The 17018-nt window shown below is 42.1% G+C and overlaps 2 protein-coding genes across 14 annotated transcripts in view; both read right to left on the bottom strand.

The window, feature by feature from the left end:
• Positions 1-14331, bottom strand: part of LOC113014581 (regulating synaptic membrane exocytosis protein 2-like) — a 58727-nt gene extending 44396 nt beyond the window's left edge. For 7 of the 13 annotated variants that reach the window (XM_026156212.1, XM_026156222.1, XM_026156217.1 and 4 more), the window contains exons 1-6: positions 13665-14330; positions 8570-8602; positions 8331-8432; positions 7863-8073; positions 1432-1601; positions 177-357 (exon numbers count right to left, since the gene is read on the bottom strand). In XM_026156212.1, the coding sequence (XP_026011997.1) occupies positions 177-357; positions 1432-1601; positions 7863-8073; positions 8331-8432; positions 8570-8602; positions 13665-13819 (852 nt within the window). In that variant the 5' untranslated portion in view covers positions 13820-14330. Of the gene's footprint in view, positions 1-176; positions 358-937; positions 1079-1431; positions 1602-7862; positions 8074-8330; positions 8433-8569; positions 8603-13664 lie in introns of those variants that run through there. The other 6 variants (XM_026156223.1, XM_026156215.1, XM_026156213.1 and 3 more) reach the window with 5 other exon arrangements.
• The window catches only part of LOC113014589 (ubiquitin carboxyl-terminal hydrolase 29-like), a 264900-nt gene that overhangs the window by 200306 nt on the left and 47576 nt on the right, over positions 1-17018 (bottom strand). The window lies entirely within an intron of this gene.

Below are 17018 nucleotides of genomic sequence, written 5' to 3'. Positions count from 1 at the left end.
TCAACCTTTACACTAGCAGACCTGGTCAACCACCTGTGCAACAACTACTCCATTTTCTTTGTTGCATTTCATCTTTCATTTCTAAAGAAAATAAATTATTAAACAGCTTCCCGCATCAGATCAAATAATTTACAAGAAATGTGAGCAAATAAATGAATTTCACCTGTCAGACTCACCTGTGAGTACCAGCGACCTCGCCCATCTCTTATTGGTTGCCTGTGTGCCTGTAGCTCTTCCTCTCCGTAACCATGAGAGCAGTGTGGCGATCGAGAACGGTTGTTCACAGCAAGGTCCGATGGTGAGCTAGGCATCCTGCTCCTCCTGCCATTATAGTACAATCCCGAGGGGCTCTGCCTCCTGTCAGTCACAGAGTGTGATCCAGTGAGAGTGGAGGAGGAGCAGATTGTCAGCCAGCTGATACATATATACCCACACTCTACACAGAACCAAAGCTTCAAGAACTGAGGAGTCTATTGTTAATAGTATTACTACTAGTAGCAGTATATGAAGTTCTTCCTGTTCAGACTTCCTTTTTATCGACCTGTTTCAAGGCTTTTTCACCTGTACTGTCAACTTTTTAAAAAGGTCTTCACTGTAATAATAAACTCATTGTTTAAGGAAAACTACATTTTGACTCCTGTTCTATGTTTACGGCCATAAAATCTCAACTCTGTCTGAGTTAAATTCTGTTACCAAAACCAGAACCAGCAGCAGACATCGATGCAGCATAGAAACATTTAAACTTTTCTCCAGCAGCTCCAGACAACATGCAGTGTTCACAAGCATCAAAATATCAAAGCACTGGTTAAACCTACTAACGGTGAAAGTGAATCCGATTTCTGATCAACAAAGTTTGAGTCTGTATCAACAGACATAAACAGACAACAACAGCATAAACAGACAACAACAGCATAAAGAAGCTGAGATGTGTACTTACATGCAGTCAGTCTGAGTGCAACCACATACACATTTAATTAAAGTTTTTACAGCTCTCCTAGGAGGTTTGAAGCTTCATATTGACCAACACCTTGACACGCTCAGCAAGTTTATGACTGACATGGATCACACCGGAAGGCCCTCCCCCTCTCCAATCCCAGCAATACAGGAAATGACATCACTGCTGTTAGCCTGCATGCTGTATTTAGCACCAGCAGTAATCCTCTGCAAGGTACCAGATTATTAATCTGTTAATTTGATTACAGGATGTGTGTGTGTGTGTGTGTGTGTGTGTGTGTGTGTGTGTGTGTGTGTGTGTGTGTGTGTGTGTGTGAGAGAGAGAGAGAGAGAGAGATGGAGGTCACTCTCTAATTAAAAACAATCTCACTAATTAAAAGTTTAAATTTAAATGAGAAGCATGCAGGCACAGCTGACAGTTAAATGGCCTCAGGAACAAAAAAATGATAAATAATATAAACAATGAATAATACCCACCATTCTGCTGCACCATTACTCAAGGGCCCCGTGGCACCCAGTGGCCCATGTGTAGGTGGGTGGGGAGCCCTGTGTAAGCTGTAATTGATGGATAGCATTTCAGGGGAAAAGTCCCCTGACCGAGTGAGAAACTCCTGCTGCTTCCTGCACACATTGCACACCCACATCACCTGAAACACACACACCGAGTTTGTTTACTATAAACGCATGTAAGAGGCTGCTGTTGCCTGATTGGCTGGTTTTCCTCCTGATGTGATAGTTGGCATGCTTTACAGATCATGTGGTGTCTCCTGAGTTCCAAACAACCAAAGATGCACAACTTCACATATTTTCCAGAGATGATGCAATTATGTCATTAGTGGATGTTGATAAATGAGTTGCTTTTATTGAAAATGAACTTCTAGTCTTTCAGTTTAATACATTCTGTTAAATTTCCTGTAAGTTTATCTTTTTACACAACTTACATATTGAGAAAAACGGATAGGTTTTCTCTGTACTTAGATTTTCCTGCCATGGTGAATCCTGGGCCCTATTTCAGGAAGCCGGTTTAGTGGAAAAACTGAGTAAGTATACCCTGAGTTAACGAAAACTGGTTTTTCGGTTTCACAAAGCGAGTTCAGATGAAGCCTGAGTGAGTCACTATGACGACACACGCCGTGAAGCTAACCTGCCCCCTAGCAGGTTTACTACAACTAACCCTGACTGTCTCCGCCCCTTTGTCGGAAACCTGACAGTAGGAAGTGTCGGACATGGCGTGCTCCTTCCTTGAAGAGCCAGTAGATCGTGAAGCCCAAATTCTCCGCAGAGCTCTCCGCCGGGAGAGAGTGATCAGAGCGCGTTTGGACATCTTATCATTTCCTGATGATTTTCTGTGCGAATGTTACCGTTTTTCAGCACAATCTATAATTTATTTGGATAACATCCTCAGGCCTAATATTACGCATGTGACACATCGCGGACATGCTCTCAGTTCTGTACATATTATTTGTATTGCACTTCGGTTTTTTGCAAACGGGAGCTTTCTGTATAATATTGATGACGCTGAGCACGTTTCCAAGGCTACCGTCTGTCGGGCAGTCAGGAATGTTACAGTTGCACTGAAACGTCTCCTGTACTCGTTTGTGGTGTTCCCCGGTCATAGACCCACAAGATTTATCAAAGAGGGATGCCACAAAATTGCAGGTATCAGGGTGACCAAAACGTAATGTATGATGTGGTGATACTTGGACTACTACTTAAATTTTACATTTATTTTCAGGGTTCCCAGGCGTGTATAGATGGCACTCACATTCCAATCATTGCTCCTTCAGTAAATGAAGGAGACTATGTGAACAGGAAGTCTTTCCACAGCATTAATGTACAGGTACATAGTTCCCTGTAGCATTTCAAACTAACAAATTATTTCATTATAGTAATGGATGCTAATTTGTGTTCTCTGCACTGTGAAGATCATATATGATGCTGCCAACATTATCACAAATGTGGAAGCCAAGTGGCCAGGCTCTGTCCATGACTCACAAATATTCCGTGAATGTACACTGAGCACAAAATTTGGACATGGTGAGTTGAGAATACTTTAAAATATATAAAGACCAATTGCTTCAGGGACATTTGAACTGAAGTGTATCCTTCTGTCTCAGGAGAGTTCACTGGCTACTTGCTTGGTGATAGGGGGTATCCATGTTTACCCTATTTGCTTACCCCTTACCCTGACCCTGAACCGGGCCCACAGCAGCGATATAATCTGGCTAATTGCAGGACAAGAGCCAGAATTGAAATGACTATCGGAATGCTTAAGGCCCGGTTCCAGTGCCTGCAAAGACTCAGGGTCACCCCAGAAAGGGCATGTGACATTATTGTGGCATGTGTGATTCTTCACAACATTGCCACAATTAGAGGAGAACACTGTCCTTCTGAACCAAACATCAGCAGTGATCCAAACCATGAACATCCTGACCCTCGCACGGACATACAAGATGGAAGCGCAGTCAGAGACACCATATGTCACAATCATTTCTTTTGACCCATCACCTCAACATGTTGAAAGAAGAATAAACAGATTTTTTGTTCAACTGGCTTTATTGGTCGCCTGTATTTCCTGTACACAAAGTATTAAAAGATGTACACCTCATAAAGTGTCTCTGTTGCTTCCTCCTCCGTAACAGCTGTCAATGTTTCTTCATTATTTTCCTGCAGTAAAGAAATAAACAACATTGCTGTTCTACTGTAAACTCATATAATCTGTGGAGTATTACTCACAACTGCATGTTGGTCTGGCTCAACAGGAGGCTGCACCAGATGCAGTACACCATCACCATCAACTGATAGAATATGAGGTTTATACAGGTCACTTATAACTTACAAGGGACCAAATGGCAATTAACAAACATACCAATCACCTTACACTTCATTGTCATTATGCTCTCAAAGACAACCAAGACTGAGGGAAGGCAAAATCAGTCGGAAAATAACTTCACTACAAAATAATTCATTATGGTAAAGAGTTTATCAGATGAATGAGCAGCACTGCAAAGGTGACTGTGAAGAAAGGATGTATACACATCATGTATTATTTTGAATTTACCCCCTATGTAGGCACTTGTGTCTTGCGGGGTTATTGACTCAGAGGATGTCCCCGCAGAGATGCCTTCAGCCACAGGGCGCCCACTGTTTTGGCTGAGGGCCAACTGCTCAGCCTCTGTGAGTGGTGGTGGTGGAGGACCCCCACCTGTTTTTCGGGCCTCCGCTTTTTTTCTGTTGGCTATAACGGGTCACATTTGAGCACACAGAGTAAGCAAATATGTACTTGTAATGTGCTCAGATAATTTCAATAAGTGCTTACAGAAAGGAAATTAATGTAGCCTCTAACTGCAATTGATTTACATGGGACAAACTGACCAAGCACTGTGGCTCATAATACAATAACACCTCACCTGTTTGGACTATATTTTTATATTTCATTTTTACTTGCTGCCAGGAACGTTTGGGGCCTGTTGGGTTGCACCTGCGCTCACATCACATCACAAAATAAAATGTATAAAATAACAAATAAAATAACATATGATAAAATAACGTGTTAAATGGGTGGAAATCCCTAGATCAATGTTTATATTAACACTCACGCATTGACTCTGTCGGCTATGTTTTGCCATGCATGCTCACTTTCTTTTGCAGCTGTGGCTGCGTTACTTTTTTCCGCGGAATTTGTATGTTATCGGCATATGCTGCCATCAGAATTTCGGCCTCAAGCGCTGTGACATACATTGACCGCGCCTTCTTTCCCTCCGTCTCCATGGTGACTCGCTTAATCTGTGCTCCGCTTATCAGGGCTTTATGTATCCTCGTCCGCGCGCTTCACTTGGGGTTAAAGCAACTCCGCGTTGACTGAACTACTTGTTATCAGCCTTTCTGAAACCGAATATTCCGAGTTGGACAGTTCGGGGTTACTCAACCCTGCGTATCGTTTTTCACTCTGAGTTTTCTAAACCGGCTTCCTGAAACAGGGCCCTGGTATCAGAATTCACCATAGCAATGTGTGGCAACGGGTAAATGAAGAGTAGAGCTTCCATTTAATCCAGAGGAGCTGGAATATGAAGATGCATCAGTGCTGACATGATATTTACCGTAGAAACAGGAGGGGAGAAAAAAGTAATTTTAATCAAATACTGAATAAGATATAGCTACAATGTCTGCTCTTATGTTTCTGTCTGCTCTGGCTTCATGAATGAGAAAATGAGTCATATGGTCAGTCAGCTGGTTCATGTGCGGCAGGAGGGGAGAAGTCAGAGGGACCAGCCGCCAGAGAGCCAGTCAGGTTCACAGAGCTAAGTTTTTCCTGTTGTCAGCAAACAATTTAACAACACTTTAATGTTCTATAAGCAAGCAATTTATTTATAAGGCACTTTCAGACAACTCCCAGCTGAAAACAAAGTGCCGTACACTTGACATGCCTAAGAAACAATACATTGAATAACTTAAGAAATATAAAATACTAATTAGAATTAAATTAAAATTATAAATCTGCACATTAGATTAAAGGCAGCCAGCCAATGGAGTGAAGCCAGAATGGGAGTTATGTGCTCTCTTTTGCAAATTCTGGGTTAAAAGTCGTGCAGCAGCATTTTGAACCAGCTGCAGACGAAAGAGAAGAAACAGACTTACTACAAAATACAGTGCATTACAGTAATCCAAATGAGATGAAATAAAAGCATGGCTTACTGTTTCAAAATGTGGCCTGGATAAAATAGGTCTTACCTTTGCCAAGCACCTTAAATGATAAAAACTGGACTTGACAGGAGCCCTAATTTGAGTGTCCAATTTAAAGTCACTGTCCATCTTAAAACCCAAATTAGTAACAACAAGTTTAAAATGCCGGAGGTCCCAAATCAATAGCGGAGGGATCACTAGGTCCACAAGGACCAAACACAATCTCCTCGATTTTTCTTGAATTACATTTTTAAAAGTTTAGGGACATCCAAGTTTTAATATCTTCTAGACATGCCAGAAGTAGTTTAATAGAGAAGGCATCTTTCTGCTTCAGAGGCAGATAAATCTGGCAGTTATCAGCATAACAGTGGAAGGAAATTCCATGCTTTTTAAGGATGGTTCCCAAGGGCTGTAAATATGATGAAAAAAGCAGAGGCTCTAGAATTGAGCCCTGCGGGACCCCAAACTGAAGAGCCGCAGAAAAGGACTCATACCCTAAAAAGTTAACACTAAGTTTGATCAGAAAGATAAGACCTAAACCCATTCAAAGTAGTACCACGAATGCCTGCAAGACGGTGTAAACGAGACAGTAAAATGTTGTGGTCTACAGAGTCAAAAGCAGCTGTTAGGTCAAGGAGGACAAGAACAACATGATTACCAGAATCACAGGTAGGGAAGATATCATTAAAAACCTTTAAGAGTGCTGACTCAGGATACTATTCTCATTTTTTCTTAAATCAATCAATTGGGAATGTACAATTTTCTCTAAGATTTTAGACAGTAAAGTCAGCTTGGAGATAGGCCTGTGGTTAGTCAATACAGTGTGGTCCAGGGCGGGTTTCTTAAGAAGGGGTTGTACTACTTCCTGCTTAAAATAAGCAGGGACTACACCAGACATTAAACGGCTGTTTATAATAGTAAGAACAGTCTGTGCGAGGCAAAATCTTTTTAAAAAATTGTCAAGGGACAGGATCATTTGGAGACAAACAGGGCCTCAGATGACCAACCACATCCTCTAAAAAAGAAAGAGTTACAGGCTCAAACTGGTCAAAAACAGCAGAGCAAGGGATCGAGACGGAGGGGTCAGATTCAGGGGCAGAGATGAGAGCCCACGTAGCTGCTATCTTCTCATTAATAAAAAAACCCAACACAAAATCCTTAGATAGTTTATGAGAGGCTTCCAAACAGCCACTTTGTGGAGCATTTAAAACTAAGTTGATGGAGTTAAATAACACACGTGGATTATAACTGTTGGAGGAAATTGTCTTGTATTAAAAGTATTCCCTTTTAGCCTCCTTGACTGTATCCTGATAGAGACACCACCAGTCCTTTAAGATTTGAAGAGACACCTGCAGTTTGTCCCTCTTCCATCTGCGTTCAGCTCTACAACACTGCCTCCTCACAGCCCGAGTGGTGTCATTAAACCACGGCTCGGTTTTAGCCTTGAGCTGCCTGGTTTTTAATGGTGCCACAGAGTCGAGAATAGCTTGGTAGGAAGATTCAAAGCATTAAAATCTGATCCTAAAACAAAAAACCTGCACTGCACCTGCTGACCTCGTATCAAATTTGTATTGAATTCTGTTTTTAGATTCTTTAAAAATATTTAATCACCAGCTAGAACATGTCTAGAGTAGGTGGCACTCATAGGGATCATTTTCTGTGGAAGAAGAGTCCCGTGACCTGCAAAATGCCCCTTTTAGATTGATCAGATGCTGCAGCACCATCCCTTTCATGTGAATGCACAGGTTAAATGCTGAGTTGATAATCAGCTTCGTGTGAACACTTATCCTGATCTCCAGTGTTAGGGTGAGTACAGGGCATTTTGTAGTACAGGGCACAGTTGTGATAGTTGATGGTAGCAATCTTGATTTATACATAAGTGGGCAGATGACTCAAAGCAGTGACAGTGGTGCTGAAACTTTGTGAGTCTGATCTTAAGTAACATTTCCATTTTACCATATCAAAGCAGAGCTACCTGAGGGACAATACCAAACGCATCCAGACCATGGCTGTATAAACATTTCATTTACCACTTATGAATTGCTGTTGCTTTTATGCACAGTATCCAGCCTGTGTCAATCAAATCAAAGCTAACAGTCTGACATTTAATCGTTTCATTTCAGACGATCTAGAGTTGTTAAACTGTCACTGAAAAAAATAATTAAACTGAAAATGACCCCAGATATTCAGCAATGTCCACAGCAAAAATGCACTCATAGACCAACCTTATTGGCTCTCAAGGAGACACGCCCCCCACAGCGGCCGCAGAAACGACTCTGGCAGTAGCAGCATGCTCGGCCACAACCATCGGCAAACTTGGTCTTGCGACAGATCCCGCAGGTTGGAGACTCTGCCCGCGCTGTCTGAGCCTCTGGAGACTCCTCACCCAGCTTCTTCATGTGGTCTTTATACATCTCAAACTGCTGATGTAACTTCCTGTGAGGAGGAGGTTTTTAGAGAGAGGAGAGGTCAGAGGGTGACATATGCTAAACTTGTACTGAAGTCTAAAGGACCAGTGAGCTGGTCCTTGTTTGGTTCATTAAAGAGGCGAAGCCAGGCATGTACGATTGGATTTGGACCTTCAGTGTCAGACTGCGACATGATGAATAAACACAGCATCAGGTGTCTACCTGAACTGAGGCTCAGGTGAGACACAAACACCTGTGCTCAGGTAAGCCTCTGGGTTTACTCACATCTGCAGCTCGTTGTCTGTTGGACTTTTAACCTGCAGAACTTCGGACACGTTGGTGGCAACGTTACTGACCAACTGACTGAACCCTGAGAATGGATTCCACCTGTCCAGGTAATACACACAGTCAGCTGACAGGAAGCACATCAGTGGGTGGGAGGGGCAGCGTGGGACACAAGAAATAGCTTATTGAGGAAAAGAGGCGTGGCTAAGGGAGTGCACTCTGGGAGATGAGGTACTTACGAGGACGAGGGAGGTTTCACTTCCTCCTGCTCCCTGCAGACATAGACATGATGGCGATGATGATGATGATGATGATGTCAGTGATATAATTAATCATGAAATAATATAAAAACAAAATCATAACAGAAACAAACTGAAACTGAAGCTTTAAATTAGAGCCCTGCATTGGGACTGGGATCCCACCCAACGCAAATCTCGCAGGAGTGGGGGGTTTTAAGGTTGCCGTGGGCAACAGTTGGTCTCAAAATTGTTAGCAGGACGAAGAGTGCAACTGCTGTTGGTAACAAAATTCAGATTGGAGAGTCTAAAACTAAAGAAAAGAGTGGAAAGATGGATATTTGGAAAAGTTATAAAATAAAGAAAGTAAAGCGCTGGACATAAAGTGCCACATACACATGCATTAATCATAGCGCGTTTATAATGTGGTTCACGTGACCAACTCACATTACAGTTGATAGTACTGCAGGACAAAAGTGTTGTTTTTTTCACCTGTCTCAACCCAAGATTAACTGGATAATCAATTGATTGAAGAAAAATGAAGACATGGAGAGACGCTTTATTTAAATCCCTGAAAGTGGCGATGCCTCTCATAAAGGCTCCAGTTCGATAACATCTACATGCATCTTGTAGAGAATCCCTCACCTTCTGCTGCTGCCAGGACGAAAGCTTTCAAAAGCTACAGGTACTTCTGATCTAGGTAAATAATGCAGTGTGTAGGAGGTGAAGAGAAAGAAACTGTTTGTTGTTAAAGCAAAGGTAAGTGCTACATAGTTCGCTTAAACGAACTACCACATGTAAATCTTATATTTTGTTGACTCGTACATTTACAGTGTAGTGTCAGAAAAGTTCTGGTAGTATTAATTTGTCACATTATTATCATGTTGCTGTGGAGAAGCAGGTATTGGTGGGATTTGGCCTGTAAGGCACGGCTAGCAGATGTACTCACATGCCATACTCTACATCCTTCTGGCAGCTGTAAATAAATGCTGATTAGTGCATCTGATAGCACAGAAACTAAATGGCATTTTGTTTAAGTTAAATGTGCGGACGTTTGATGGATGGCTGGAGGGCAAAGGACTGAAGTACTGTTTTGCCCTCAAGGAGGGTGAGTCCTAGTAGCTCTGACATCATGTGAAAGATAAATATCAATAAGTCTGTGGGTGCGGGCAGGATTGGACACAGACGGACGGAGTGGGTGGTAATGGTCAGAAATTCAGAGGAAGAGGGATTTTAAAAAACAAAACAAAACAAAAAAAAACAGTCCCACACAGGGCTCTACTTCAAATAAGCAGAAACAGAATGAGACATCGAGCTGCTGAAACGGGATTAATTCAGTTCTCTTCTGCCACCACCAGGATGCGTCAGAATGCAACAACTCATCCAGTAGCACACACAGCTGAAACAGTTTGTTTGTTGGTTTGGCCAACCATAAAGGTAAACAAACCGAGCAAACAAACAAAGGATTCATTGAAATGATTTTATTAGTCTTCCTGTCACTTCACCAGTTCTTAACTGAAAATCAAACATAAAAGCAAAATGAACAAAATATGAATGAAACAATAAAATAAGTAAATGCACACGGTCAACAGTCATGATGCAGGCTTGGCCAAGGCCTGACATGATGTCACAGCAGCTCCATAAGAGTCCGCAAGCTGAGAGTCGGGAGGTCTGTGATTTATGGTCTAATCACATGCTGGCAATAAAATCATGAAAGTGTTGCGATGTCTGCCCTGTCCTGCCCTGAAAGGTTGGCAGCTGGTCTACAGTGTGTGCCATCTCTTTAACACAGCAATGTTTACATAGAAGTCATTGCTGATTGGCTCATACTTGTGACACACACCAAACAAACCACAAACAAAAAAGCAAAACAAACAAACAAAACTTTCAAAGCTAATCATGCTTGGGATAGGCAGTAAGTGACAGGCAATGTAGGGGCTTAAAACAACAAAAGAAAAAAAACATCCAACACACAGTGAGGACAGTAAGATGCTCGGTTTGACTTCACTGATGAAAGGGCCCACACAAACTAAACATTTTAAACAGACTAAAATAAAACTGTGTCAGATGTGTTCACAAAGACTGCTTTGAAACCCTTTGACCTCAGTGACTCTGCAGTGACATCTGGAGGCCACACGTGGTTACAGCACCTCACAGATAGCTACAGTCCTCAGACGGCCCAAAACCACCAGATGCTCTGATCCCTGTTAAACCACAAACCCCCTCATCCACCAAGCAACACCCACACTAATGGGATAACTGGATTTAGTCTGCAGTTACAGTAAACTCGAGAGACAGACTGTTAAGAACCAGCAAGCCTGTAAAACCTACAATATCCACCAGAAATACAGCAAAGCATTCTGGGAAAAATTCTGACAGACACTACTTATTCTACTGCAGCACAGCACTGTACAGAGAAACAGTGAAAACCAGCTCCATCTGCACCCTGCACAATCAAACTGAACACGCCAGTCCTCATTCTGTAGGATCTGTACTCATACCAAGCCTGTCTCAATTAGCTCAGTCTGCCACCGCTGTCTCATCAAAACCTCCTCGAACAGGATGAACCACACTGAGATGGCCGCAGTTCATTTGGAAGATTTTACATTAAAAACACGTCATGAAGGATTTGAGCAAAGATTCCAAAAAATTTCAACATGACATAAAAATGTGACTTAAAATTATTCATCTATTATCTGATGAGCTTTCACATTTATCTGGTGACCTTCTCGAGTGAATGTATAAACATTTACTGTATGTAGATCAGGACAACAATCTGATGTGTGAGGAGACACAAAAATTACAAACAACTCTTCAAGGATGCATTTATGGTAAATGGATGCTGGGTCTGCCGGAACACCTCCTCCAGGAGGCGCCCAGGAGGCATCCTTGTCAGATGCCTGAATCACCTCAACTGGCTCCTTTCGATGTGGAGGAGCAGCGGCTCTACTCTGAGCCCCTCCCGGATGGCTGAACTTCTCACCCTATCTCTAAGTGAGAGTCCAGCCACCCTTCGGAGGAAGCTCATTTCCGCCGCTTGTATCCGCGATCTCATTCTTTCGGTCACTACCTACAGCTCGTGACCATAGGTGAGGGTAGGGACGTAGATCGACCGGTAAATTGAGAGATTTGCTTTTATGCTCAGCTCTCTCTTCACCACTATGAGAACCAGTCTATAATAAATAACACAATAAAAGGCTGATTGATCATTACAAAAACATTTTCCAGTTACTGGTGAAACTGATCTGCTGAATGAACCAATGAACCTCTGTTTAATATGCAGATCACCAGCCTATTTGATTTTATTATTATGTCAAAAATGAAGACATTTCAGTGGACTGTGTTGCTCTGTGAAGGGGGGAGTATTCATTCCTTAAATACTGACTGCTTTCAGCAGAAAGTTCTAACTCACTTCAGTCTGTGCACCACATTCAGACCAGTTTGATCACTAAAAATATTTCCCAGTGACCTTCACATGGTTCCCCTTTATTTTGGTGTAAAGAAGTTTAATTTCATTCTAAAACATCTCAGAAAACACCAAAGAGGCAGAGCAATTATGTCACTTCCTGACAATGCTCAGGAAAAACAACCTGGGTCAAAAGATGCTACTGCTAATCTTTATGCCAGCACGCTAAAAGATTAGCAGTAGCATCTTCTGGCATATTTATATCACAGCTTCAGCAGATCAATGAGCACAGCTCAGAAGATAGCTGGCCACTCTCTGCCCTCCCAATCACATCCTTGTTCTCACCTGAAGGATCTGTTGTTCTCTGCCAATCAGTACAGGTCCCTCAAATGAAACTTAGAAACAGCTTCTTCTCTGTGAGCTCAATATCAACCCAATTAAAAGTGATCAGTGAAACAGTTCATCAATCAGCCTAACCTGACATACAGCAAAATTTTATAGGGGAGTGAATTAGATTAATGATTGCATTAAGCAGTTATTCTAATACCCACATAGCAAAATTGGTATGGCCCGGATCTGGCCCGCACAATGTGCTTACACATGGCCCACATACCGCAAAGAATGATGGCCCGCACAAGGCCAGTTGCAGACAAACTGGTGGTCCTGTACTGACCCAGAACAGTTTCAGCTCTGGCACTAGATGTAAGCCTAATGTGTACCTTAATCAAGCCATGTAATAACAACGTGCCGGAACATAATACTGCAAAGTAACATGAAGAACGATTCTTATAAAGTGCTTTTCTACTCTGCCGGATTACGGAAGGCACTGAACACAACATGCCACATTCACTCAATCACATCCTTTCTATCAACTGAGTACGTCCTAACTACATTAATACACATTCACACTCTTGACATGCAGATAGGAGAAGCTAGGGAGATTGAACCACTAACCTTCCGATCAGTAGGTAACCTGCTCTACCTCCTGAGCTACAGCCACCCAGTGGTAAACATGAGTAAACCTTCACTAGGTTTTGGATAAAGTGTAAACTCACAAACCTGTCAAACCTGCATTTGAAATGTTTGCAACATGGGATTTGGGTCTTCAAACTAAAATAGGAAATTAGGAACATGAATAGTGCTATCAATGCCAGACTTGGCCCACATCTGGTTGGAATACACCCTGCCATGACACCAGTCAGTCAGAAGTGCCAGCTTGATGATAGATCTGGGCTAGACCCGTTTTCTATGAGCCTGGGCCACATAAACCAAACCACAATCGAGCCAGATACGGCATGCCATCACTTAAACAGTGACAACTATGCCAGGCCTGGCCCATATCTGGATGACATACCACTCAGCATGCCAGACGTCAGCCACTGCTGGCTGACGGTGATCCAGGCCAGACCAGCGTGCTGTGTGGGTATAACCATTTCTGATTAGTTTAATCGGTTTTGTTTTTAAGTAAACGCCAAATTTATGAGCAGCTTTTAAATCTTTACTTTATTTTATCTTCACTTTTTTTCTTCCGTTGCTGCCTGAACACCTGCAGTCTGCTTCTGCCACTGACGATCTGGAGAGGTCAACTTCTTAAACCTTCCTGCTGCAGCTGCTGAGGTTTTTTAATTAAAATGCTCACTGATGCTTTTATTTTCTCTAAACACCAGCTGATTCCATAATCAATAATCTTACTTGAGCATGCTCTTTTCCTTCGTCTCCTCCTCCTTCTGCCTCTCCATCACCGACAGGATGATGCTGCGCTCCTCCTCCGTCAGGTGGCTCAGGTCCGGCAGCTCCGGCCCAAGCCCAGGCTCCGCAGCCAGTGCCGGTCCAGCCGGCCCGGACATTGTGTCTGTGGGCCGCTGGAAGAGAAGGTAGCGTCGGTCAGGCCAGAGCCACGTGACTGGATCCCGTCATCATAATCATAAATGATGATGTTAACGACGAAGGCCAGGGAGTTGCAGAGTGTTCACATTATTTTGTCCAGCTCCAGGTGCGTTCAGCGGCTCTGCTGCCGCGGCGAAGGCTCGAGGAGCCGCTCCACCTGCAGCTGCACCTCCATCAGACCATCCACCATTCACCACCATCCTCCTCCTCCTCCGGCTCACCAGCAGGCGCAGCGGCGTCCTTTTGCTCGCTACTCCGCAGTCATGTCGCCTCCGGGGTCAGCGGCGGTTCCGTCCCGCTCCTCCCGGCCCTGCGGCCCTAATACTTGGCCTTCTGTGGTCGCGGTGTCCCGCTGTGGTTGTACGGTGCTTCTCGGCGATAACAGGCGCAGGGGCGAGGAGGAGAAAATAAATAAATCTTCACATGACGGGGAGGGAGGGGGGCACGACGTGACGTACTACAACAAAGATCAGCTGGTCGGGCGGGGGGGAGGAGCTAAAGATAGAGCTGCAGAGGAAGCTACAAACAGCGTCATCAGTCAGTCACCCAGTCAACTGATGGATCGATAACAAACATATTTAATAATGTGAAAGAATAATGGTACAGCGTAGAGCTGCCACTCAGACAAAAGAAAGCGTTAGTACGTTATAATATTGATATTGTAAGAACCTAAAATGTTTTTGCTAAAACGTGATAATTATGTATACTTTAATAAAGTGATATTGTGTTGTTCAAACGTGAAAAGTATATTGTACTGATAGTATATTGAACAAACATGAAAAGTATAACGTTAGAAAAACAAACTTTTCAGGTTATAACGTGATATAGCTCTATTTTTCTTTTGCCTGGGTGGCAGCTCTACGCTACAGTAAGAGCGCATTAAAACAAATTAAAAAATACACCACTTTAAATTTAAAGTAGAAAGTGTAGAATTCATGAAATACAGGCCGTCTGTGAATTCTAACAGACATAATTATAAACGATAATACAGTGTAATCGAATCGAAAAGACTGTAGTGCTATGTAACACAAGTTATGTCAAAGTATATATTATATTATCTAAGACATTAACTTGTGATTTTTAAGCTAAGTGATATCTATTAAGCTATAGGTGCTGCTGTTTCTGCGTGAAAATTACGGTAATTAAATTTTAAAAAGAGGCATCATGCAGGAATTTGCAGTGAAAAGAGTCTAAGGAAATTCACTGTTCATTGGCATTGCGTGAAGGTACAGCTGTTTAGACAGGTCAACCCTAATCTGACAGTCAGTCATTATTCACAAGTTAATAAATATGCGATAACGACCCGGCAGCATAATGAACTGCCAACCTGGAAAGTCTGCTGCCGATGGGCAAACTGTGTTGTGTTCTTTTTGTGTTCAAATGTTGGCATAAATATTTTCTGTATGACAACGCTGGCATTATGATTGACTGGGTTTTATGTGCCTAAAGAAGAAAATGTGAAGAGTACTGTGCATATTATTTAAAGAAAATATGTTACAGTGTCCATGCCAAAGCTGTTTATGATTAAAGTTATAATAATCCTAATTATTCTGTATTTGTTCTTAATTATTTTAAAGTTAACACCAAAAGCAAGGTAATTTTGTTTGTTTGTTTATTACTTTATCGTAACAATGCTTCTGTGAAACGCAATAAATCCTATATTGTTGGAAAGCCTGTTTATTTCCCCTTAAATGGTGCCACTTAGGGTTAGGGTTAGGGTTAGGGTTAGAAAATGCATTTGTGGGTTGCTTCGCAGAGTTGAGTATGTGGCCTGAGCCCATGAAAAACTTCTTTGCTAGAGTCAAACAGCTGATTTACTCTTGTTTATTGTTGTGTTCCAACAATATAAAATGTGTTGCCAAGAAGCATTGTTACAACAAAGAAGTAATCAGCCAAAGACAAATGTCCTTACTTTTTGTGCTAGGTTTATCAACAGCAATATGCTGTGACAGGTACAGAGTACAAGGGAGCACTGTGGTTTAGAGACTGAAGACATCACCTAGAGCGATGAAACACTACTCCCACTGAAAGTCCACTAAACCAATCCCAGTGCTCCCTGTTTTTACAAATCACACCCTAAGTCTATGAGTATATGACAGAAAAACATACACATTTTATTCTTATTCAAACACTAACAGCTGTTTGAATATAAATTAATCAGGAACTGATCAGTAATTATAATCTGAGATAAACATAATTTATGTAATTTCCTTAGGGATTATTAAGGTATTCTGAATCTGTAACAGAGCGCCATCTGATGGACAGCTGCATTTTTGATCATTCCATTTGCTAAGTCAGCTTCATGTTTTCACAAATAAGCTGGGAATGAATATCTCACTACATCTGGTGCACTCTGGATCAAGTGAAAAAGCTTTCTAAAGAATTTTAGAGATGAATGACTATTCAGAATTACCCTGGAATTTTGAACATTTATCTGAACACTCCAAACTCCAAACACTCCACTGACAGAGGCTCAGCAGCATATTCACTTCCTCAGTGTGGTCTAAAAGCCAGGTCAACTTTTACTTTTCCCCCACAAAGAAATAAAAACGTTCAGAATCAGATAATCTCAGAGGGAAACCGAGACTGAGGAACTCTGTTTCCTGTTTGGAATCTAAGGGTGTTTTCAGACCTACAAGTTTGTAAACTTGTAGCTTTTACCCATGGTTAGGTTTGTTTTCACACAGATAAAAATCCAAGTGAACTGCAAATGAACCAAATGTGTCACTACAAACCACATAAGAATGTTCAGTCTGCTTACTGGCCAGTTGTGTCTGTTCTTGGTCTCAGTTTATTCCGCACGTCCTTCTTGCCTTCCATATGTTCCTGTATCTCTTTTTTGTCTGTGGTTTATTCTATAGACTCATGTATGAAGTCAGTCTTGTGTGAACCTTCCTTCCTGCAGCTCAGCTTCAGCCACTGGATATGTCACTTTATGTTTGAGACTGTATGAAGAGTTTTCTGCAGATTAAGAAATAATCTGTGTGCTGAGTAATATGTCTTTCCAGATATCTTCCTCACTGCAAAAGTGGTAACTGAAGGGTTTAACAAATGATTGAGTAGTCAGATGTTTGTTCAGTACTGCATTCACTGTGAAACCTTTCTCACAAATGGAGTTTGATTTGCTTCTCTCCAGTCTGATTCCTCATGTGATATTTC

Source organism: Astatotilapia calliptera, chromosome 22 (genome assembly GCF_900246225.1).
Source record: "Astatotilapia calliptera chromosome 22, fAstCal1.2, whole genome shotgun sequence".
NCBI classification, from domain to species: Eukaryota; Metazoa; Chordata; class Actinopteri; order Cichliformes; family Cichlidae; genus Astatotilapia; species Astatotilapia calliptera.
This window is presented reverse-complemented; position numbering and strand designations above follow the sequence as displayed.